Source organism: Styela clava, chromosome 2, assembly GCF_964204865.1.
Source record: "Styela clava chromosome 2, kaStyClav1.hap1.2, whole genome shotgun sequence".
NCBI classification, from domain to species: Eukaryota; Metazoa; Chordata; class Ascidiacea; order Stolidobranchia; family Styelidae; genus Styela; species Styela clava.
In genome coordinates this window covers 11,474,230-11,499,573 of record NC_135251.1, presented here as the reverse complement: position 1 = coordinate 11,499,573, position 25,344 = coordinate 11,474,230, and the positions used below count along the sequence as shown (strand labels likewise).

At 32.6% G+C, this 25,344-nt stretch overlaps 2 protein-coding genes across 2 annotated transcripts; both read right to left on the bottom strand.

Annotated features, from left to right (window-relative positions):
* Positions 1-3,033: 3,033 nt before the first annotated feature.
* On the bottom strand, positions 3,034-13,578 carry LOC120336009 (uncharacterized). Its single transcript, XM_078109832.1, has 13 exons — positions 12,675-13,578; positions 11,719-12,117; positions 11,049-11,162; positions 10,351-10,641; positions 7,349-7,657; positions 6,909-7,088; positions 6,461-6,554; positions 6,157-6,323; positions 5,867-5,963; positions 5,557-5,677; positions 5,057-5,150; positions 4,815-4,938; positions 3,034-4,418 (listed from the first exon to the last, which is right to left on the bottom strand). The coding sequence occupies exons 1-13, from the start codon at positions 12,739-12,741 to the stop codon at positions 4,115-4,117; spliced, it is 2,361 nt and encodes a 786-aa protein (XP_077965958.1). The 5' UTR covers positions 12,742-13,578; the 3' UTR covers positions 3,034-4,114.
* Positions 13,579-14,097: 519 nt separating this feature from the next.
* LOC120336268 (putative neutral ceramidase C) lies at positions 14,098-24,078 on the bottom strand. The gene is made up of 17 exons (XM_039403913.2): positions 24,025-24,078; positions 23,493-23,669; positions 22,912-23,056; positions 22,190-22,272; positions 21,487-21,671; positions 21,024-21,178; positions 20,824-20,938; positions 19,871-20,075; positions 19,266-19,347; positions 18,455-18,641; positions 17,723-17,848; positions 17,365-17,546; positions 16,940-17,112; positions 16,119-16,287; positions 15,584-15,768; positions 14,969-15,243; positions 14,098-14,608 (listed from the first exon to the last, which is right to left on the bottom strand). Exons 2-17 carry the CDS (start codon positions 23,511-23,513, stop codon positions 14,386-14,388), a joined length of 2,511 nt encoding a protein of 836 aa, XP_039259847.2. The 5' UTR covers positions 23,514-23,669; positions 24,025-24,078; the 3' UTR covers positions 14,098-14,385.
* Between the last annotated feature and the right edge of the window lie 1,266 nt (positions 24,079-25,344).

Genomic DNA, 25,344 nt, shown 5'->3' with positions numbered 1-25,344 from the left:
ATCTAAATAGTTCAATATTCACTATTAAATCGCGTAAAGAACACAATAATAATAATAATGGGTGAGTTTGAATAAAATTCTGAAACATTTTTAAAAACTAACCTTTTTTCGCTTTTCTGATTTTTTGTGAGTAGCGCCATTGACTTTGGTATATATTTTCTGTCATACTAAGTGCCAATTAAGTTATAAGTGACCCACTCATATAGGGTATTCGATATAAGTCGGTTTTTTTAGCGACTTTTAGCGATGACTTTATTTAGAAATGAAAATCGAATTTTAATATTACAGAACATAATTCAACCTGACTGGCAAACGTATTTATGTCCATATTTGCAATCGTGATTGCGCCACAATCCTGTTGAGGCAAACTGACGAACGCACTGATTGTTGAAGTTTGTTCCGTATGTTATTGGACTTATACCATCCCTGCAAAAGTTAGAGCCTAATTTTGCTGAAATGAATTGTAATTACCAATAAGATATAATGTATTCCGCAATAAGTTTGGAATAGGAAATATCAAATTGCCCAATAAACTGCATTTTAATCCACCAATTAAAGCAGAACTATTTTGTAAGTATATTTCTCCATACTTATATCATGTCCTCGACTACCAGATATCGTTTTGCGATATCATCGATATAATATCAGGTTTTTTCTACCGTTGCTTATGGACCGTTAAAACTATTCAAGCTAATATTATTGAATTATTTTTTCAAAATACACCGATTTTCACAAAATTTTATATTACTGAAGTTGTTTCTAGTCACGTTGGTAATCAATCGGGTCTTTGCCCATCATATTGGTAAATGCGCTACTTCGATATATATATATTTTTTTTTTTATCTATTTTCTTCCTTCTGATTCATGAGATATCAATAAATACGTATTCGTACCATTTGGAAAATTCCACTTCACCTTCTTCGTTCCAAAGCCATTTATATTTTGGTAGATAGTTCAGTCCAATCCAGATATCGGCTCTGAAAAAATTGTGAAGTCTATTTCAACCTACAGTTTAATAGTAAATATGCTCAATGTACTTATACATGCTGTTGTGTGAAGACTTAATAAATTTACGAAGTTGCTTATGCATGGAAACTTCCTCTATATTGAATACCTGGTTAGATTTCTTACGGCTTCGTGTGTTTCGCTATCCTTAATCTCAACAAGCCAGCTGTTTCTATCGGTACAAACTTTTTTCGCTGCATACCACTCCTTCCCTTGATCAAATAGTTCAAGATTGTATGTTCGAAAAGTAGCTGTGTCTGAAAATATTTCAGAACCGGTTAGTTATACTTTCGACGACACATATACGAATATATAATTTCATCTATTACGATAAAATAACAGTATATTCATAAACTCACGTTTTGGATTTTCTGATCGAATAGTTGACAATAATGAGCTTATCAGAGCAAGTACCCATATTGCGTTCCTCATAGCATTTGCGATTTTTCTCAAATAACACTCTATTTTTTCGTCTTAATTCAACAGAAGCTGATAATGATAAGAGAGATGACGTGTGATTTTTGTTATAACCACATTTTTTAGTTCTAAATATAAAATGTTGATACACCTAATTGTTATTATGTTGCAAATTTTGTGATATATTTCTTAGTAAAGCTATTTAATTAGTCATTTCAAATTATTTATTATATTCTGGAGATACGAGGGCATATTGTGGGCGGTATCTTTACCTCCCAACTTTCGCGGACTGTAGTTTTGCGAAAGCGGATTTTCATACTCTTTTTTGTGAATATATTTTTAGTTAAGCAAACTTTTGCAAGAGTTTGTGGAACTGTCATATTTCGGAAATGCATTTAGGAAATAAGAATATGGCGTTATTCTAGCTTTAATATTGGTTTCTTCTAGTTTGAATAAAGATAGACATTTTTTGTTTCTGATTTATATATGAGTTTGATTCAGAAAATGAAATTTAAAGAATTATTCAATGGCTTTGATTCAATAAGCCCTGAAAGTTATAGTTTATGCGGAGCTTATATTAACTACTGCAATACACTTTACAATTTTTTCACGCAAAATTACTTTTTTCGCAAATCTGCATTTTACAGAAATATTTTTGAAAAAATATTATCACCAACAATAATCAGAAATCCATTATTACGAAAACAACCCTGTATAATTTATAAGATTAAAACACGCTAACTCATATGAATTTCTACGCAATGGTAAGGAGCCCAGTAAATAATTCACTTGCAACCAATTGTAATTTGGTGCAGGAGTAACTCTACCCCCAGCTAGGTTTTCCAGACGCGATGTTTGTGCAAGTTTTAAGTTCTGACAATATACATTAGCCTGATGTTTTTGACAATACCAAATTTTATTTCGGATTTGAGCGTGCATTTGTATTAGGACACGGTGAGTCCATTTTCGACATGGAGGATAATGTTATTCAAACAAAATACTGAAAAATTGCTGCAAACCTAAAACAGAACACTTGTGTTAGCATCGACTAATCTAATTTAATTCGGATATATTTATTATCGAATCTATCATTATTCCCTAACACAGTGGTTCTCAGTCCTTTCTTTCTGAATTATACACATCCCATTTACCTCAGTGGTTCTTTCCCCTACAAATAAAGACTGATATAATTTGGTAATCAGTTCTTTAATGGGGTGTAGAAATCGAGCAGAAGTTGAATGGCCATCTTTCTTTGCTTAGTGTTATTATGATCCTCATTTTGTAACTATTCATTATGTTTACTGTTTTTAATTTTTACAACTCGTTCATTATCCACCAGCAACTCACCAAGTCCCCACGAGTTGGGAATTATCGGCCGGTTGGGGACCACTGCGCGAACGCTATAAATATTCTCACTATTTTTAAACTAACAACGTCATGTTTCTATCTACTGCACTGCGGCAATTTAATGGCGCTATTTCTGCCACCCTGGGAACTTATGAACAGAAAATCAGGATGTCATATAATATTTCATACTTCCCACATCCTCGAATATATATACAATCTCAGTATGATTTGTATCATTGACACCACGTACAGGAAGTTTTTTGTTATGCTATCATTACGGTTTGAAGTAGAATAAAATAAGGAATCATATAATCCACATACAGTGAACCTATACCTTCTTCGTTGCGTTTTATTTAAACTTGTTAACAATGAAAATTTTCGTATGAAACATGTCGTATATTTATTGCATTTCAAACGCATTTTGAAATAATAAAACAAGGCTGAGATTAAGACCGAGTTAAACCTGTGCCGATTTTTTCACTTATTTCTTGTTCAAACTGACTTTTTATTTAATACAAAAACATGTTTGTTGTGACGTGCAGTTCCATTGAAAGAGCTGCTAGATGTCGATGGTACGCGAAGTACCAATGATGTGTTCAAGTGTTTTAGATAGAGGTGACGAATGACTCAATGAATCTTTCACCGCTTAGTGGTAGAATAGTGTGGATGATTAATAACAGATACTTTTTCTCTCCCTGTTTTATAAAGCAAAAGTTTTCAAGTGGCATATAGCAATATTCTTTATAATCTAGTTATAATCTACCTAGGGTAAATCTAAGTATTTTCGAATGTTTGCATGGTTGCTATACAAAACTCTTTTACGAGCACAACTATATACTTCAGTTGTTGGGACTTGTTCACAACATGATTTTCAGGCTCATATACTTACATTTGGTTGCATTGGTGCATTGCTATAGTACGTATAAAATTGAAATTCAAAATATAACAACAGATGAAAGAATGCACCATTAAATAGCAATATCACGTTAACCATTATTGTTATAAACTTATAACTCCACGGCACCTGTAGTTACTCATTAAACAAAAGACATTTAAACAGAAGACATGTAAAACATCCAAAGCAAAAGCCTCATTACGGAATAAGTGGAGTATCATATAAAGGCGCTATAGCATAATATATATATACACTGCCTCAAAATTAAAATAGGATATTACGAGAATGTATATTGTCTTAGTAGAGTAAGACAAGTCTAGAAACTCACTTTTCAGTTTCATAATAATGCCATTCATATAGGACGTTTGCCTTCAAAGTTGGTTAAACTAATTGCAATTTACATCAGATGTAAAACTTGGTATTTGTATCCATCTTGGCACCAGAGGTATTTTAAATATCCTCATATACGCAGTTGTTCTGAATTTTGTTCAATTTCATAGGAGTTTCGTATGATTCAACTTGTACATATTCAGCTTCAATGTTAAAATTGTTACATTTGTTTGGGGCATTTGCTGTATCAATCACATTTTCACTTGCTTTTAACCTTTCTGGTGTATTTGGTGTCAAATTAGTGTTTTCGTAACCGTTAATAACCTTCTGGCTTTTATGCTTCATGTACGTGGTTTGGTAAGGAACAGTAACTTCATCTGTACTAGCATCATGTCGAATGGAATCCTTGGTGTCATCACGCGATCTGGAACAAGAAAGCAATTCTCAAATATATGGACACGAAGATAGTATTAGTTTCGTAATGACTCAGCGACAAATTTGCTGAGAAAATCTATAGTCAAGCGTGACGGAGGTGGATAAAAGTAATCCAACGAATTAAAATAAAACACCAACGTTTTGAGTTGAATATCGCGTCTCTTAGAACCCAGAGGTCATTTTATGAGAATAGATCAATGGCGTTCTAGCGTCTTCAACCAACTTTCGATATCCAATATTTGTAATCGATTACTCCATTCGTTGCAAGAAAAAGCTATTTGTTCGCAACAACAACAAGAATGTAGCAACCACCCACAGGTCGACTTCGTGAAAATTAATCCATATAGTAAAACTAAAATCAAATTAAACATTATCAGAAACAAACCTTAATTTTATACAGAGAATGAAACTGGCGAAAAAAAGCAAAACGACTGCTGTTCCAAGAATCGAAGATGGGAGTATAAGTGACAAGTTAACCTTGCTTTCCGTGTTTGATCCATCCACAAAGACTAAAAGTAAAATATCATTGGATGAATGTCTTTATGACTGTATTTAAATAATAGTGAATATTATTACGATTTCCAAAAATGTTCCGATTTTAACCGATCTTTATTGGCATTTACTTACCAATATCGCAATGCTTTGATGATTCAGCACTTGAAGTTATCACATACTTATGAGTAGCTGGTGGAAGCACACATTCAGCAGGGCATAAGATGAGCTACAAAAATAATATATTTATAGGTTACTATCAAGATTGATATTTGAGTGTATGAAGTATCAATCAAAGTAGTATAATAATATCATTTATTAGGATAGATTCGGGTCTCGATTTGATTTAACGCATTCATAGGAATAGAAAGCGATATCAAGTTTATATTATTTTTACAATATACCGTCTCTGTTAAGTAGTACGTTAACCTCTATAAATTTCAGTACGTTTAATTTGTAAACTTGGGAATTCGAAGAATCAAACTAACACCATACCCGCTCTATTTCCATAAATATATTTGTTATCATTTAGTTTTAAATTTACTTTTGATACTATTTATTTATATTTCATTTATTTCTGTTAGTAAGTCTTATTGGTACGTAAATGAGCTTCCAAGTGTAAATATGAAACTCACCTTTATCATGTACATCGTTGAATACTGTAAATTGTTGAAGAAAATTGAATTCATCTGACGTACTGCTACGGTTTCATGTGATGCCAGTAACTGACTAGAATTTTTTTGAGATACTTCAATCCTGTTAGAACAAATAAAACGATTATAATAAAAATCTACAGAATAGCATCATTTAAAAGTTTTATCGCTGTTGTCTTCAATTACTTGCTCTTATTGTCATCTTCATAAATTTGTAAAATTTATTGTTAAATGTATATTAAATTTTAGAATTTTAGTCATATCCTTTAGTCATAACACAATAAAAAATCACCTATGTGTTACATTCAGTGCTTCCAACGAGGAATAAAAGGTTATTTTGATTGCCGTGCCACACTCTTCAATCTTCAAACTCGGCAATGTCGACGATGCTACGAAAAGTACAATTACATATAATATATGTTGAAACAATCTGATTGCATGCTTTATTATCAGTTTTGGGTTTCATTAACACGTTATAACACTAATTACACATACGACTGCATATAAGTATGTAATTCATCCATATACATGCTATTAGTTCAAACAGTGATAGTATACATAATAGTAAATAGTACAGTTTACCAAAATTTTCACATATGAATCCAAGTGTTCTATTGCATTGAACAACATTCCAGTACCATAGGTCCCAGTAGGACATACTAGCACAGTCAAACATTATATTATTTGGTTCGCCATCCTTCCAGCCAATATATTGTCCATTGCTTGATCGATTGTTGCGCTCATTCCATCTGCACAAAATTCGATAACCTACTGTTTATTCACTACAGTATTTTGCTGCAGACCACGTCAATATATTTTGATAGTTCAACATAACTATAAAAGCATTCCACAAATATTATATTTTACAATGCAAAAATGTTCTTACTTTCCATTTTTTGTTTCATCGTAGAATGCAAATCCATTCTGCCATTTCCATTCGATTTTTCGTTCTTGAATTTTCCTGGTTGCGCCGATGTAAACTGAACAACATATCAACAAAATTAGAAGGCAAACCTTTATTCAAACCTAACTCGTACTATAATCACAGTGCAGTATTTGTTACTGAGTTCATAGATATTTATTTCATTTTCAAAAAAGCAAAATTAGATGCACAGTGAATTCTACAAATATGTTGATATGTTTATGAACTGTCGATATAAATTGTTTGTATCAGTCAATATTTAAAGCTGAAAGATATGTAAATAACATTTCTGGTGTCTAAATACTACTCGACGACAAATAAGCACGTATGATAATTGCATATATTTATTTTGTTATATGAATCATTCGAGCTGTAGTATTTTATATTTTATTCACAAAAAAGTGTAGCTAACCGTCCACATCAACGCCAATGTTTTGTAACTTTTTTGATATTGCATTTTGAGTATGATCATTTGAAATCGTCACTAAGTTCCCACCAGAAGAATGACATAATTCCTTTGCCTTGTAGTAGGTTCGCCTGTCTTTTTGTTTCCAGAATATTCGATAAATCATGTTATTTTTAAAAACTACATCTATAAATGAAAGAACAGCAATTAATGTTGTACTTTAAAGCAGCGATTGCATTTCTATGAATGATTGCGATAGTTCGAAAATTTTTCAAATGTTGCAATATCGTCACATAAATGATAATATTATTTCATCCACACATTTGAATACGTAAAGCCTTAAAAAATGAAAAGGGTATGTATGAATGTTGTATCGCAGCTGCAAGGAAAAATGTATTAACAAACGATTTGTTGCGAGTTATATCATGATAAAATGGATGACTTACCGTTATTTATCAGAAATTCATGAACTGCTGACGTTTCATAGTCATTTTGGGCAAAACAGTGCACTTCAGTTGTTTCAAGAAATTTAACCAAACTTATGCGTAAGATTCCTGTCGTCTGAACAAGGTTATTAGTAGAATTGATAAAATTGGAAGTTTGAAATATGGAACCGACGATATTCTCATTTATATTTCTCAATTTTGAGTTGTATCGATATTCCCAATATACTTTGGGAGCAGGATACCCTTCAAACGTACATGATAGCAAATCTTCATTGTTTGATACGTTCCAGTTAATGAGTTGTAATTTTCCTAAATAAGAGATTAGCAATAAAAATCTGAATTTCAAATCACCTTGAAATACTGTCATAGATCTCAGCCGTCGATTTAATATAAAGAATACACTATATACAAATAATATAAAAAATACTAGAACAGTTATAATTATTTGAGTTGGGTTGCGCGAGACTAACTTCCTATCTTTTCTCTATTCTCAATCATATCAACAAACGGAGCTGCAACGGAAAAATTATCAGCTTTCATAGATTACAAATTAACTAACCTCCTGTGCAAAGAGGTAATACCATCATATGTCAGAGACAGTATGGATTTTCTGGATATTCTGAAAAAAATTGACAATATTCCGCCAGGATCTTATTTAGTAACTATGGACGTGACTTCCTTGTATACAAATATTCCACATAAAGATGGCATCTTAGCGGTGGAGAAGTATCTCAGTAAATATACCACAGAAAAACGGGAAATTCCATATATTAAAGAAGCAGTTAATATGGTTCTTGATAATAATAATTTTGTATTTGACGGAAAGCATTATCTCCAAATCAATGGGACAGCGATGGGAACTAAGATGGCTCCCAAATATGCAAACATATTTATGGCAGACTTAGAGTCTGAGATTCTAGAAACAGCCAAGATTAGGCCACAATACTACTATAGATACATCGATGACTGTTTTTCTGATCTGGACACACGGCGAAACCGAGCTTATATCTTTTATAAACCATGCGAATTCAACACACCATTCTATCAAGTTCACATTCGAATACTCAACGGAAAACATTACACTTTTAGACGTAAAAGTCCATATCATGGACAACAAATTGGAAACGGAAATTTACATTAAAGACACGGACTCTCACCAATATCTTTTACCCTCCTCATGCCACCCCAAACATATTACTGCAAACATTCCAAAGGGACTCTTCATAAGAATAAGAAGATCGTGCTCAAATGTCGAATTTTTTGACAAGCATGCAGGAATTATGAAACGCTATCTCATGCAACGAAATTACGAAGAGACTTCTATTGACAAAACAATAAAATTGGTAAAAGAAATGAACAGAGATTACCTTTTAACACCGAGAAGTACAAAACAAGGTCAGCAACTATTGCCATTTATTACCAACTACCACCCAAACCAACCGCACTTAAGAAAAAAAATTTTCGGACTACCAATATATTCTTGACAACAATGCACGACTAAAAGAGATTTTCCCTCAACCTCCGAAAATTGCATATAGAAAGTGCCCTACATTACGCGATAGACTGGTTAGAGCTAAACTACAGCCAGTAATATCACAGAAAGTACAATCTGGTTTTTATAAATGTAATAGAAAAGCATGCACCACCTGTAAATATTCCGAAGAAACAAAAATAAGTACCGGGAACGTGACGGGAGTCCATATAAACATTAACGAAAGAATAAGTTGTAAATCAAAAAATGTTATTTATCTAATATACTGTAAGAAATGTGGGATGCAGTATATCGGCGAGACCGGAAGGTCGTTAAAATATCGTATAACAGAACATCTGAGAAGTATTACGAAAAGGAAATATGATTTAGTAGTGGGAGAACACTTCAACAAACTGGGACATTCAATAAGTGACTTTTCAGTAACTGGAATAAAAAAACTATTCAGAGACCAGGGCTATCGCCAAACAGTAGAAGCATACTACATCAACAAATTCGGAACATTGGAACCACAAGGACTCAATTCACGGGAGAAATAGACTGTAGACTCATCTAAGAATTATTATTTAATAATAATTTTCATTTCAACGTCATATAATATTTAAATTTAACAATCACTCTTTTTCTTAAGTTTATATTATTACTCGCCCCTTGATTGGCGTTTTATTTTACTATTATTTTCAAGTGTCCCAAGTTTAATTTTAATTATAATTCGAAACCTTGGAGTTATGTGCTTGCGATATTTTTTTTATTTTTATTTTTTGTCCTACTCGAAATATGCTAGATGGTTAATTTATTCATTTATTATTATGAATTAATATTATATTTTAACGCTATTTAAGATCAAAATTCAGCAATAACTTTAAACCTTTTTTAATTTTGAAATTGGTCCTCACCAGACTAAGCCTTGATTTATGTTTAAATGTTGGTTTACTTCCTCGTGGTTCTTTAAGTGCCCATAATTTCAATTACATTTAGTTACCCATCATTTTCGTAAATGCAATAATAAAATTTTTTTTTTTTTCAATTACATCTAAAATGAGCTCCACTGATATTTGTGGTTCTAATCTTCCCATCATTACTTCTACGGCTAAATGCAAATTAAATGTTTATGCATTGTTACGTCATACTTGATTTGATATTTCAAATTCATTTAGCAAATTTATTTCTTGCCATTGTTGTAAACTGCTTGTCTGAGGAAGTCTGACTCTGGTCGGACGAAACGTTACAGAAATACATTTGTGTTAGTGTGCAGCTGGACTCTTTAATTGAATAGGTATAATTATAGTAGTGAATAAATTCGCGATTATAAATTAAAAATTGAGATGTTTTGAGGAGTATGTCATCTATACTTATAATGAAGGTAATATTTCTATCAGGTATATATGCTTTTATAATAAACTTGTGGCGTGGGATTTATTTGTTTTATCATAACAGGCTTATGAATATGACGCAAAACTAATTGACTTAAAAAAACAGCAACTTATATAAATAGATTGTAATAACAACTCACCTTTGAGTAAAATGGTAACCGAAGTAGTTTTGTAATAAGCATGAGAACTCGATTCAGGTTTCGCATGAAAGTTGTAAGTTAATTTTTCTCTTCCTGGTCCAAATGGACCAAATGTAAAACTAACAGTTCCTGTTATGTTGGATTTTGTCGCAACTGATGTTGCAAAATCATCATTTTTAAAAACTTTAATCTTTACTGGTCCGTCATAGCTCAAAATCGTTAAATCAACTGAGACACTTTGTCCAACGAATATTGTATAATTTGTTTCCGTTGGTAAAATCGATATTGATTCTGTTTTGTTGAAAAACAATTCAGATTCATGTTTTTAAATATTTTTCAATACTTTATTTTGTATTATGTTGAATTTTTTGACTTGTTATTTTTAATATCCAAAATGAATTCGTATCGACGCATCATCATCTCCCTATTTCACTTTTTCATTACTATCTCGCTATATGGCATATTTAATATTAAAAATATGCCAAGTTGTTACTTTTCTGAAAATTGCTGTCAGTATTACAGAATTCGCAGTTCTTGAACTTTTCGAGACACATTATAGTTGAAAAATTGTTTAGATTATGCTTGCATTTGAAGGAAAAAAAAACTTCGGTGGTATGTAAATGATATTATTAATTTCTACTTTGTCACTCTTAGCACTATAAAAATGAGTAATTGGTAATATACGTAATCACACTTGCCGCTGGTGCAAAATTCTCCAAAGTAACCTGGAGTACACATACAGTTTGATTGACAGCCAATCTGATTGCAAGTTCCGCCATTGTCACATACATTGGTTGAACATCGATCGAAAACTACAAAAATTGAAAAGTTAATCGTGTTAACGTGAAACAGTTGATAAGCAACGTAGAGGAAATAACTTGAGAAGTAATGTCTTTAGAATCAACATCATTGCTGTTGTATATATATATTATTTTCCAATTGTGAAGTATTATTTTTTTTAGCAAATACAGCATTTCAGTTCCATCCAGGTTCCACAAGCCGAATGACTTGTGAAACAGTAAAGATATAAAGACAGGGAAAATAGTGTCAAGGAAAATCAGAATGTTTAGCATCGCTATTATTCATATGAGGCTTCAATTATTAGTTTTACTAAACTCATGCTCAGGTGTCGCCTACTGTTGTTGTAGGTATGTATCGGTATTTCACCGATTTATAATTTTAATATTACTATCAGTAAATTGTGCTTGTTGTAGCCCCTAATACACAGTATATTCTAAAAATCGTGAGTTTCATTAACCCAAAACCTATGCCTATTGTGCGACGTATCTATTTTTACCGCAATTTACCGCATTTTTGCTTTAATTGATCAAAATATGATAAGATTGTTTTTGATTCTATTAGGTATACCTGATATTTCACAAATATAATCACGTAGCTTTGTTCCTCCATTATTAATCCACCTCATATTATTTCTTGTAGTTTCATAAGAGCTCATAAACAAATACCCAGATGACGTCTTAACTGCACTCCACGCAAACCTCATGTCCATGTCCGATATAGATGATCCGTCCATCCAGATCCACTTTTTATTTTCCTTATAAGCTCCAATCCAAAAATCCACAGTTCCACCCCAATTACGATATCGATATATTATTTGACTTTCAACGAAATCCTGTATTGCTGTTGTTTTCATCATTGCCAATGATCCACCCATACTTTTGCATGTTGCGTTTGCTTTACTGAACGTTATCGCGTTGTTATAGCTAACGTGGTATTTGCAAGTGCCGTTGGGTACCATATTGCCTTCTAAACACAATACATTTATAAAGAATTCAATGTAGCATGGCTATAAAACAGGGCTTCTCAGTCACCTATTGTCGCTGTGAATTCTAAATATTTATTTCAGAAGTTTATCCAACAACATATGAAAAGTGCAACAACTTTGAAATGTACTTTTTCAATATAATTAGCACTTTATCAGCGGACCTCCTGTTATCGTGCTGTGGACCCCTGTGGGTCTACCTGGAACCCATTGCGAAGCCCTACTGCAATGTATTGCCTTCTATATATACCAGTAGACATAAAATGACTTGAAATACTAAAAGCAACTTGAACTTGTTTGAAAAACTCAGCTGTTGTGACTGCGAGTTGGTTATCAACTAACCCACTGAGTGATTGAGATAAATAAATTAAAATACAGAAAGAAATGCCCGAAAAGAAGTATTTCGGACGAACTTTCAATAATATGTTCACAATTTGTTTCAGATATCTAAACATTTAACGTAAACGGCATTCATATTTCAAATCATGGCTATATTTATATATATATATACATATAAACATTTTGTATCTCAAATACTTACTGTCAGCCTTTACTTCTGTTGAAAGAGTCAAGAATATCAAGATAAATGTAAAAAAAATAATATTCATTCTGCTAGTCCCTGGAGCTTAAACAAAATCAATAATGATAGCAAGATTTTTTTCTCCAAACCTATTTATTTTTGATTAGCATAAATTATCAACCAAAAACCACGAAGAGTGGGGTTAATGAATATTCTCTCAGATTTATAATTGAATTATAAAAGGTCTTGGGAAAGAATGGTGGCCTGTCTTTAATCCAATCTTATATTACAGTAGTTCAGTTTAATATATGCGATGATATAAGTAAACAGTTATTTAAGATTTTCGATTTACTTCACTTCTGTTATGCTTTTAACTTTTTCACTGAAAAAAGGCGCTCCATAAGTATGTGTATCAAAATGGAGGTAACTAATTTTGTTTGCATTACCTTACATTAAGTTGTGTAAAGATAGGGAAGCCTATGGGCAGGGAGTATATTCACTCGGCTAACACAAACAGTCGCCGAACTCGTAACTGAACTAAAATAACGGGAAATCGGAATAAAATTATGGCCTAACCCTAACCTGGTACACATACAACGGGAGTACCAAAAAACGTCACAGACTAGGCTGTCTTTATTCCTTTTTCGCCCGCTGCTTACAATACATCATGATGCATTCGAAAGACTCTCACTACGCTTTGTTTTCCAGCACACATTCATATGAAACTTTCATTTGCGCAAAATATTGTGGGTGGTTTTATTTTGTTTGTGACAGCAAATGTTATACTTTCTGACTAGGTATTTTGATAAGCACTTCCTTATCTAACACTTTTAGATTTGGTTTATTTTAGGCAAATGACGATTTCAACAAATCTGTAAATTACTATAATTTGAAGTTAACGGCGTCAAACTACTCGAGAATTCGAGTGTAAGTTTTTCTCGTCTCCACAGTTATAAATGGAATGCATGTCGTCACTAGGGCTGGGCATTTTCGAATACCTTGTGATTTCAGAATCGAATCGAATAATTTTTTCGAATCGAATCGAATCTCGAATACTTGAAAATATATAATTGTAAGCGACTTTATTATATATAGTAATTGGTCCTCTCAACAAATGAATTACTGAAGACATAGAATGATTCACTCAGATAGATTACTGAGCGTTCACACAGAATAACAAACACGTTTTATCAATAACTCACTACAGAAAATAGTCATATGTTAGAATTCCGTTGAAAAAATATGACTCAAATAAAAAAAAAATTGGGGAATTCACCTCGACCATTAGCGGAAAGATAAAAACAAGGTGGCGGCGATTCGAAATTTAGCTCTGAACCGATTCGAATAATTTACTATTCGATTCGATTCGAATATTCGATTCGAAATGCCCAGCCCTAGTCGTCACGTGCTCAAAAATTGAGAAATTACTTATATTGAAGGACAATGTTGTAGTCTGGCTTATAAAGCCATTCCCATCACCACAGACAATTTTTAAAAACACTGAAAATTCATCTGTCATTTATTTAAAGTAGTCAGGCATCTGCTAATACATTCGAATGTCTCAAATTTTTTGATCGCTCATTCTTATATGCAAATTATAGATGTAACATACACATTTGCGATGCAATTTTATGATCTTATTCCTTTTTATTACATTTCATTATCATATGCTTATTTTACAGATCACGTTAGTTTGTTTTTGATGACTGCTTAATTACTCCCATCGAGGAGTCTAGTAGTATCTGAGAATTTGAAATTCTCTAGAGCTCCCAGTGAATGGAGTAACTTTGTCCTCAAATAAGTAATCCCCGTGGTATAAGATACGATAAATGCCAGTAGACTGAGATTTAGGCACATCCCACTCTATTGTTACGTGACTCTCCGTAGTTCCAGGATCTGCTTTTACTGGATCATATTTCTTTAAAACTCCTTTTGCAATCATTGCTTCTTGGATGCTTTAAAATAATAAAGAGAATGTATGAAAACCAATTTCATGTTCAAATAAGAGTGTAACAAATATTGTTGATCTGATATTGACTATTTGCTTATTCATCTGCGTGAAACGACCAGCTTGTGTGAGTAATATAATGAATTATTTTTATTATATTACACTCATTTCAATTGAGTTAATAAAGCTTAAAAGCAAACCTCAATTTGACAAAGTATCCATGATTATTTTATCAAATTTTACAGCTTTTATACACGCTTTCAACCGTAACACCAAACGCATATTTGGGGGAAAATCCGTAAAATAGGTAAATTTGAATCAGGTCTTTCAGGTCGTATTTTATGAGACATGTAATTGAAAATTTTACCTGTGATATCGATTCACATCTGCATCGTATGAAGGAACACTTAATTCACCTAGTTCGTACAGCTCTCTGGCTTTGTTTAAATCAAAGTATAATCCTGTGGCTTCAGCTATCATATCAATAGCTGTTGTTATGACATTTTCTTCTTTTGTTGAGTCTCGGACACTACTTACATCTTTCCAAATAAATTTGGTTTCCCAATCGGAATCTCTAAAGATTGTCACCCATGACGTATCGGGATCTTGATACATTTGAACTTCAAGGTAAGTACCACCCAGCTGAAATGAAAAAAAAATTAATTGTGATCTTTGTATTTTGAGGTTTTGAAAAATCTTATCCAATCTGATTGTTATTTTGACTTAAAGCAGAAAGAACTTGAAAAAGTCTTTTGAATTCTGCAAAAATTGGAAGTTTTCTTTGGTAATTAAACACAAATATTTCTCTAGGATTTCAAAACGTGCACGCATTAGATAAAGGAATCTTCAATCCGCCAGGCTATACGGTGAAGGAAAACTTAAATTTAAAAAACCTTGACTGTATAGAGCCCGAATGCCTCAATATTTTATTTCAAACTGTTCTTGCATTTATATAAATACACGTATATATAAAATATCTTACCTTCACATTATGTCTGGGGTTTGCTCCGTAGAATGTCAGACTAACTGTGTCACCGGGAGCATAAGTTTCATTGGCATCAGTAATAACATCACCAAAATTCACACCGTCGGGAATATAATCTGGATTCGGTGCACCCAACAGTTCTACGGCATCGTTGGGTAATGTCGGTGACGGTCCAGGTTCAACTAGTAACCATAGAATACCATACATAAATATATATATTAACAATGAATGAGATTACTAGCCGATTAAAATGTCTAAAAGTCATATGAAGATCACCCAAAGTGTCCAAGTAAAGACTCCCCACTTCTATATATATTTATTAAAAAATGTAAATTCTCTTTCACCAGTATTACCATTTTTGAATAATATGAAGACTCGTCCAATTAAAGACCCCCAAGTAGGATGGGAGATGATCTTCATATGACCCCCAATTTTTGTAGGATCAATGTTTATTTACTGGGATTTTAAAAGTACTTTGAGCATGATTGCTATAAATTAGTTTCATAAATAATAAATAAAAGCTGAAAGTTACTTTCTTCTCCTCTGAGCATGCTTTCGACCATATTTGTATAACGTTGCATGTAAGCCATGTGAGTGTAAGGGCCAAATAAAGTTGACGCCCCTTCATATCTTTGTGCTTGATATTCTTCGTATGTCACCATATAGTGAGTATAGACATTCGATAGTCCGGCAATAACAACCTTGAATAACATAATACTTTAACACTTTCAAGAATGAAATATATATAATTTTAATGTGTATCAGAAACAGTTACAAATTTCGAAAAAACGGCATTTACTGGTATTTTTTGTTCGATTGTCGAGACAAAATGAGGAGACAGAATGATAATTTCATTGCGAGTTTTAAAAATAACTTTTATAAGCGTTCTCCGCAAGATAGAGCTAGAGATTTGCCAAAATTTGAGCCGACCACATGCTCTATCTCTCGGAGAACGCTTATAAAAGTTTTTTTTAAACTCGCAATGAAATTATCATTCTGTTTCTATATTTTGTCTCGAAAATGAACAAAAAATACCATTAAACATTGTACGCAATTGTACGAATAGGTATAGAAATAATGAATGTTATATAAAGTAGTTTAAATGCAAAAGCAGAGATAGTAGACTCAAAAAACAAGGATTCAAGTAAGGATGCTATAATTTTATTAGTTGGACAATATATTTTGAAAAATTCAAAAGTTCTATGATTTCTATGATATTTGCGATCGAACATATGATACGTTTTCGCCACTTTCATAAAATTGTGATTATTTGTTAGACCAGAATAAATTGGGCTTCAATATGTATTCAATTGAATAATGACCATCAATGAGAATGAATAAATTCAAAATCACCCTTGTGTTCTCCGGCATTCCCATGCTAATTGCCTTTGCTTTTATTGAATCAATCAGTCTTCTGCCTCCCATTGTTGAGAATTCTCCAGGAACAGCGGCTATCAATAGTTGTCCAATCCGGAGCAATTGTACATCAACTATGGTTGGATGCCATTGATACGGTTTATCCATATCTAGACGATGAAAGAAATTTATTAAAGCATATAACATGACAATGATTAATTGAAACAAATGTTTTGTAAATCAAGTACGGATTTTGTCAATACTTCATCGGTGTGTATTTGTCTTCATAAAGTCAATTTATAAACGACCAAACAAAATTTAGCATTTTTAAATCAGCATCTTTCAAACGCGCGTAAAAAAGCCGCGGATTGCAATTTTAGTAGTGAGTGACAAATAGACTCAAATATTTAATGTATTTTTACATCCAGTTGGAAATAAAACCGGCTTTGGTGCCTGACAAGCCGCGTATGCATCATCGGGCAATTCCCCACTACAGGCAATTGGAATGAGAATTGCTCTGACGACTTCCCAAAATTCTGTGCCTTCTGTCGTTCCCTGGTGAAAATCAAACGCTCCGGTGCCATCCGTACATCCCGAAGCAAAACTAAAAATATAATCAATATTTTCATCAAACTGTTATATAATTTTGAGTGTCGTAAATGAAACTTAACATGGCGCTCCTCCTAAAAAGTATCCTTGTCTAAAGGCGCAAGAATACAGAGACGACCTACTTACGGTACGGAACGCTAATACTGGCTTTTGACTATGAAAACAACACACCTGTATCCTAATGCAGGCTTGCAAGTCGTTGCTGTTTTGCCTTCCCCAAGATCGACTACTTCATGCGACATGTTAACATACTGATGAGCAAACGAGACTGGTCCATGTACCGGTTCTCGTTGCGGACTGAGAGCGTAAAAAAGTATACATATTTGTTAGTAAAAATTTGTTTTTTTGACCGTTTTAATCCGAACAATTGAAATATTTGATGTAGTTCAAATTTTTATAAGTCTTATATATACATAGTATCAATCTAAACTAAAATCGCATATTCTAACGAGTCGACACTCGAACAATTTAGTAGTCGATCAAAAGATTCGAGTCAAAATTGATGTGGAACGGTAATTCAGAGCTCGAACACCCAAGCCGAACCGAGTGCGCATCATTTAGTAAACAAAGGCCTCAAATATTTGAGGAAATAGAAAAGTTGCTTATATTTGTTATAATTATTGTCGTTCAGGTACACATTTTTTCAATTTTTTTGGTATTTTGGAATACGTAGGAACATATTAAAAAAAAAAAACAGTGTTTCTTATGGCAAAAACGTTGTGGTACAATCACGAATTATATTCAACTAATAAGACATCATTTTTTGCAATTTATCCATGACTGTTAAGTTACACATAAAATAAATTTATGAATTTCCTGTGTAAGATTTTATTACTTCTTGTACTAATTGCTGAAGATGTAAAAGTAGCATACCTTTTTTAACTGAAATTAAATTTATTTTACCTGTGGAACATACTGCTAGCAAACTCATATTGTTTTCTTCCGATTATATCTGTAGATTCAAACATGTCGTTGCCGGGTCCAGAAGCGACGCAAAGTTGTGCGCGTTGAATTTCAAATTTTGGTACTAATGGTGGCCGGATGCTGATTGTGTACGGACAAGTAGAGTTGTAAAAATCGCATTCCAATCCTAATAGAATTAGGATTTAAATTGTATCTTGTATATTTAGATCAGAGGTTCTCAAACTGGGGTACATGTGACCCCAGAAGTACATTTCAACTTTTCAAGGGTGCATTACATCACAAGTATAAGGTTATTCTTTCCATAACTTCTAAGATAACTGTCTTAAAATATTTTTTATCACCTGCTGTTAATAATTTTCAATGGGACAGGGTCTACCACCTCATAGGCAAGTATTATTCAGTCGATATATTGCGTATTCGAATGCAGTGTTTGTTTTGAGCTTGGATTACATCTTTGTGGTCTTTGAATAATACTATTAACTTATCTTTGTGGTATCAAAGTAAAATAATCGTTATTAAAGTTTTTGGGCAAAGTAAGGGGAATGTAATGGATTGCCTGGCTACAGAAAATAAGTTGTGCATCAGAGCGAGTGAAGTTTGGCAAACTTAACAAATGAGAAAATTTTGGGATATGCGAGCGAATCACGAAATAGTCCGAAGGGTATACCGATGAACACAAAGTTTGGGAAACCCTGCTTTCGACTATTATCTATTTTCTAAAATTAATATTGTTCAATTAGTTCATCTCAGCTCTAAACGTTCTTTTAACATTATTGTTATATTTTCTCACCTGTATCAGTGCATCGAGGTCCTGCTGTATTTGGCGATACATCACCTAGATGAGATTGAGCAAATGCGGCCGAGAATGATTCCTAAAATAAATGTGTTTTATGTGTATCACTTTATTTCAGAGATAAGCGACAAAATAAGCAATACAAGAATACTATAAAGGAGAATTTATATTACTCGTGTATAATAGATCCAACTACAGTCTTTGACGACGCATTAAAACGAAGTTTGCGTTGTAATAGCAATTATACGTTGGCCAAAAAATGCATATTTGATGATACTGATTTGTATTTAAATCACATAGCCATTGTATTTGTACAGCTGAGAAAACTTCAGGAAAGATGAGAGCACTTATGAAAGCGTAGAATATCAAACTACTTCCTTTCCTACGTCACACTGTAAGATATTTTAAAATATTAACATAAGATTATGAAAAATTAACCCTATGTTATAATAAGGCAAACAAATTTTAGTAATGGCGTGAGAGATATGAAAAATTAACGCAAGAATAATCGGACGTTTGGCAATGATATGCAGTTCATTAATTTTGGTTAAAACGTATTTTTTCGTGTGAATGCAACAACAACCGTTGTTAGTAAATTGCACCTTTCCCGTCATGTTTTCTCCTTCATTTCGCATAGAATTTTCAAATAATATAGCTGCCCTTCCTTTGTTATCTGAATTTATCAAATGATTTGAGCTGTTCATGCTTGTTAGGTGAACTGGAAACCAAGTGATGATTCCTAATGGTCCGGCATCTGCTGCGTCAAATCGCAAAAGTGTCATTTCGTGATCAGTGTTGTATTTGTACCTTCAACCAAATAAAAGCTAAGTAAATGTATAACGAGATATTTTGCACCGAAAAGAAAATACAGTGGATATTAGGGTATAGTGTACTGAACTGAACTAAATATTCGATGTTTAATCAGGTTATATACATCTTGTTTTGTCTTTAAGTTAGACTATGATTTGACAAACGTTTATTATAATTGTTTTTTGTGTAAATAGATTATGCAATTCCAGGGAAAAGAAAATAGTTTATGTAGTTGTTATCTGCACAAGATTGTATAAAATCGAAGAGAATAACAGTATGGAAATATTGAAACAATATTGCTATAACAATTTTAAAATGTCAGTCAAATGTTGAAATATTTGAACCATTAAATCATGATTCATTAACTTGAAAACATTACAAAAGTAAAAGTATCCGCATTCCATCCCCTTCTTAATCTCCAGTTGCTGGAATTTGCAATTGCTTTGTCTATTTATATTAGTTGGAGAGGAAGAAATTTTCTTCACAATTTTACTGGAAATATCGTTCAAGCGTGAGGAAGGCGGATAAGTGAGATGGTATGAGCGTTTCATATTCACAAAAGATTGTTTATTAGTTAAATTAAAACAGAAAAATGTTGTGTAAGTGTATAGAATCCCATATGACAGATAGAAAATATGAAAATGACTGAAAATAATTGCCCCCAGCAGCTTCAACAATTTTTATTACCCAATAATTAAAGCAATTTTTCACAGCAAAAAAAAGTTAAACAAAACGATCTACTAACCTTTTTCTCTCGCTTTCTGGGTTCCGCAAATATGCGCTAGGACTTCTGTTGATATTCGCATCATGAAGTTCTTGCGAGATGACCTGAATATTTCCAATCCGCATTTTGCTGTGAGCTACAATAGATATAGGTCGTTACAATCAATTGCATTGAACATCTTTTAATGAAAGGATGCAAATAAAATATTTACGTGAACGAACCATATTTTATACTTCGAACGATTCCTTCGATATACGATTCAATTGCTTGGGAAACCATTCCCTTTGAGGTGACTTCAAATAAAGTATATCCAAAAAATCCTCCTGGAGCAGAGTGTGTATGCGAACCGGATAGCACAACGTTTCTCTCCGTGTAACTTTTCCGTGTAAAATTTTATAATTTTGATATTTTTGCAAATTTTACTTCAAAAAGTACAATTACTCTTAATTAAACAATCAAAATCCATTGTATACTGCAAGATTTTTAGTTGGATTAGATTAGTAAATAGGTATTTACTTGCGTTTTGCTAAAATTTCATATTCATACTATCAATATCTTACATTACAGTATATCTCGAAAATTATTAAAAAAATATCTGTTATATTTCACAAAATTCTTTATTGGGGTTAGTAAATAGGTTATTTCTTGCGTTTGAGAAATTTTTAACTCATACATTAATCATACATGTCACCAAATTCTTTTCGTAGTTCCTCTATTACTCGTAGTTTAACGAGTTGTGAAGTCATTCCGTAATCGACACTGACAAATGCTACTCGAGTAGTTTTTGACATATCTGCAATGATAAACGCGCGACTGTACAGTCGAGTATGAATACCACCCGCATTTTGACCAGGTTTAGCATAACCCATCTAAAGATAAAAAAAAATTGGTTTGAAGAATATTAGACAAAGACAATGTATGTAAATATATTTTAAATGTAACTTGAATAAACAGTGTTGTTGAAACAGGTTATTCAAGAACGGGAAAATATTAAAAATGCGTTTTCACGAGATTGTCATGTGAAAAAATGACAACACTAGAGCCATTACGTAAATTATTGGACAAAAATGTGAAAATGTATTAACGAAAAATTTTGTATCAATTTTTCATTCAATAATTATTTCTTGTTGATCAAATTGGCCCTATAAACTTTCAAACGCAATGTATTTTTCGAGTACAATTGCAAATATGTCATATTGATTTCTCACATACCCTATTTTAAAAAATAAGACACCTGATAAAAATTTACAGAAAATATGTATTTTAAAAACATTGTGCTATTTACTTATTGAGTATGCATTTGGTTAATAGAATATTTCGCATATTCAGAGTTAAAATAATTTGCTTTATTAACAGTATTGTTCCTATTGGACATAGCTATGCATACCATGTTTACTTGGCTGACGGGTCCTGTGACGTCATTTTTCCATATACCGATATAATACTCTCCACTAGGGATAGGCTCGACGACTAAAACAAATATTTGGCAAACATAAATCATATTGTCAAAAAACAGATTATAATCGATATTATGTCGTGGTGATCAAACAACGCCAGTGCATTTACCGTTACCAGGAATTCATTAATTTTGGTTTGTGTTGCAGGTTTGTGTTGCATGATACTTGTTGGTTTCATCGACGAAAATTAGGTTTGCCCGTAGTGTGTGTACCAGGTAAAAATTAGGCCATAATTTGAATTTGATTTTCCCTCATTTAGTTCTGTTACGAGTTTGGGGACTGTCTGTGTTAGCCAAGTGAATATACCCTCCTAGCCATCAGCTTTTGTCCTATCACACAACTTGATGTAAAGTAGACAAAAAAAAATAAAATAAAAATAAACGCTTTAGTAATGATAAGACAGTAATCAGTTAGAATCAAAATTTGAAAACTGTTGAAGTTTTTGCATTCCTATATATATATTGAAGTGAAAAGTCGGCAGACTTGTGATATTTTCACTCATGTGTGTGCGCGCCACTTTGTCAGGACCAATTCTTGTACACTAATCAAATATCTATATAAAATATGTATATTTAGGTTCGTATAGACATCACAAAGGAAGTGGTTTTATACAAATATAGAAAAACAACAATGTCATGTAAAGTAATTTCACCTATGACGTCGTCATCTTGTTTTTCGCTATAAAAATAGCCGGCCATTCCACACAAGAAACCAAATATTATAACAGTGACGATTCCTAGGATAAACCGACTAATCAACTTCTTTTGAGAGGTTATTGAAGGTGAATTGTCCCTTTGCTGTGAATTACACATAAAATGTGAAATATTTCATTGGTAAATATTCGAAAAAATGAAATTGCTAATGTGAAGTGAAATGCAGTACAATAATATTCATATAAACGATGAACCGAAACAGGTGAATCACAAAACTTTTGGAACAAAAGTACTAAGTTATCATTTCTCTAATTTCTCTGACAACAAGTCAATTTGTTTCATTGGTAATGATTAAAAAGGTACCGCTTTGAAATAAAACTGACCACAATAACTTTGCAACTGTTTTTTTTTGCTAATTATTTTTATTTTAATAAACTGACAAAACGTGGATGAAATAAACAACTTAAAAGAGTCGTGCGAATATTGAGATACACAATTTTGATTTATCAGACTAACATGTATAATGTGAAATAATAAATATATATTATGCCACATAATTTTAGCACGAATACTTTCTTACCAGATGGTCAAATTCTTCCATGTTTCTGAAGCAACTTTTTCATCGGTACATGAATGTAATTTTGCTGCTGGAGATACAGTCATCAAGAAATAGATCACATCAACAAGTGATTACTTTATTGATATATTTGACTGCTAATCAAAGCCAGCTTCTATGTAAGTACTTGAAGTACAGAACCTTTAGTTGAAAAATAATTGACATTTAATGAGTCGACGACATGTCACCCAAAAACATAAATAATGAGTTTCTTTATCGCAGGAAAAGACGTACTCCTTCAATTTAGCGGCATTTGTGATTAAAAAAATTATTGGCTCAGGATGCAAAACATTTATGCTATAATTAAACCTGCATTCTAGACCGAATCTATTAGCAACGAATTGTCGTCTAATATATATAATTAGAGTATACTAGTTTTATCTCATGATGCGATAGCTGTTTTTGTGTGCTTTACTTTAAAGCCAATCAGTAATTGCACTTATCTTTGACATAGCTTAAAAATTGGAGACAAAAATCATAAAACTTTTTTGTATACCTAAATTGGCTGAACATCTATTTCAAACGTTATCGCCAACTTCTTCAAACTAATACTATCGCAGTCAAGTGAAAAGTAGTAATAAGCTCGACATTTATCACTGCTGTTTACGACCGGCTTGTATACTGCACAAATATAACTTTTGTTTAATTAGTGATGTTCTGTATTCGAGTAATACAGTTATCAAGGACGATGCCAATTATGTCAACGTTGGTAAGCTGACTTAACAGCCATAAAATTGATTTCAGTATTGAAAGAAATAATATGTGGAAATTATATTGGCCACGATCAATGTTTTCGACATTGTTGGACTAATATCACTTTTTATTTCCATGAAAATAAAGTTTACATTTTTACCTGAATCGCATAATTAATGTGTTTTAGATTCATCTTGAACTGGATGGTAAGCTAACCCGAGATCACGGAATGTGGGTATGCACAGGCAGAATCAGAAATCGTTGGGCGATAACAATATAGCTAGAGACAACGTAGAAGTTCGAGCACAGTTCTAGGTTCCCCAGGAAACTTTCGGGTCGATCTGGACGAAACGTGACATGTGGGTCGGGGATAGTGTCGATATAAATTCCGTCATTCGTCCCGCGCAACGACTACCGTGCATCTATCGAACACCAAATTTGCGTATCCTTTTTACTCCGCCCAAATATTTTCCTTACATTTATCCATTCGGGTAGCGTAGCGACCATCAACTGGATTGACTTAATGTATTCTACGACGATGTCCTGGCTGAATTCAAATTATGTAAATGGCTTTTAACTTATGTTAATGAATAGGTTTTAATAACGCTTTGTCAAAGTAGATGTGCGTCATTTGGATAATATTTTCATTTTTCTCCTAATTTCACTAAACTAATATTTTGCATACTCTCGTGGAAGCATGTAATGATATTAAAAACAATCTTCACAGGCACATATTGATTGACCTTTTTTCTATTTTTCACCTTCGAGCGTATGATAAGAATGATCATTGCAGATATTGATATTTATGCAGCCTAGGACTGACATCATTTGAATGGAAATATAAAGCGCTATCGCGAGTTTCGTGATTGATTGAAATGTTTTAAATAGTATATCTCCTGAACGGATATCACAATGTATTTATTTTACCACTGCATTATTGAGGATGTTTCACCAAACATGGCATTTCATAAATTATGTAAAAAATTTGGTTTTCGTGTAGACAAAGTTTTGCAATTCAAATGACTATTTGTCTGCAATATTCAAAATTCTATTCGAAACATAAAATATTAAACACACGCTAAATTAGGGGAGATAAATAGGCAATTTTTGTAAAGTTATCACG

What these genes read in the sequence shown, in the direction of transcription:
- LOC120336009 (XM_078109832.1), bottom strand. Translation starts at nt 12,741, where the DNA reads ATGAATATTATTTTTTTTACATTTATCTTGATATTCTTGACTCTTTCA. An exon ending in GATGAAACAAAAAATGGAAA is followed by an intron (nt 6,324 to 6,460) that starts GTAAGAACATTT and finishes AATTTTGTGCAG; the next exon opens with ATGGAATGAGCGCAACAATC. An exon ending in ATTCTCTGTATAAAATTAAG is followed by an intron (nt 4,419 to 4,814) that starts GTTTGTTTCTGA and finishes TTCTTGTTCCAG; the next exon opens with ATCGCGTGATGACACCAAGG.
- LOC120336268 (XM_039403913.2), bottom strand. Translation starts at nt 23,513, where the DNA reads ATGGAAGAATTTGACCATCTG. An exon ending in AAGCCTGCATTAGGATACAG is followed by an intron (nt 17,547 to 17,722) that starts GTGTGTTGTTTT and finishes TTATATTTTTAG; the next exon opens with TTTTGCTTCGGGATGTACGG. An exon ending in ACCCCAGACATAATGTGAAG is followed by an intron (nt 15,244 to 15,583) that starts GTAAGATATTTT and finishes TTTTCATTTCAG; the next exon opens with CTGGGTGGTACTTACCTTGA.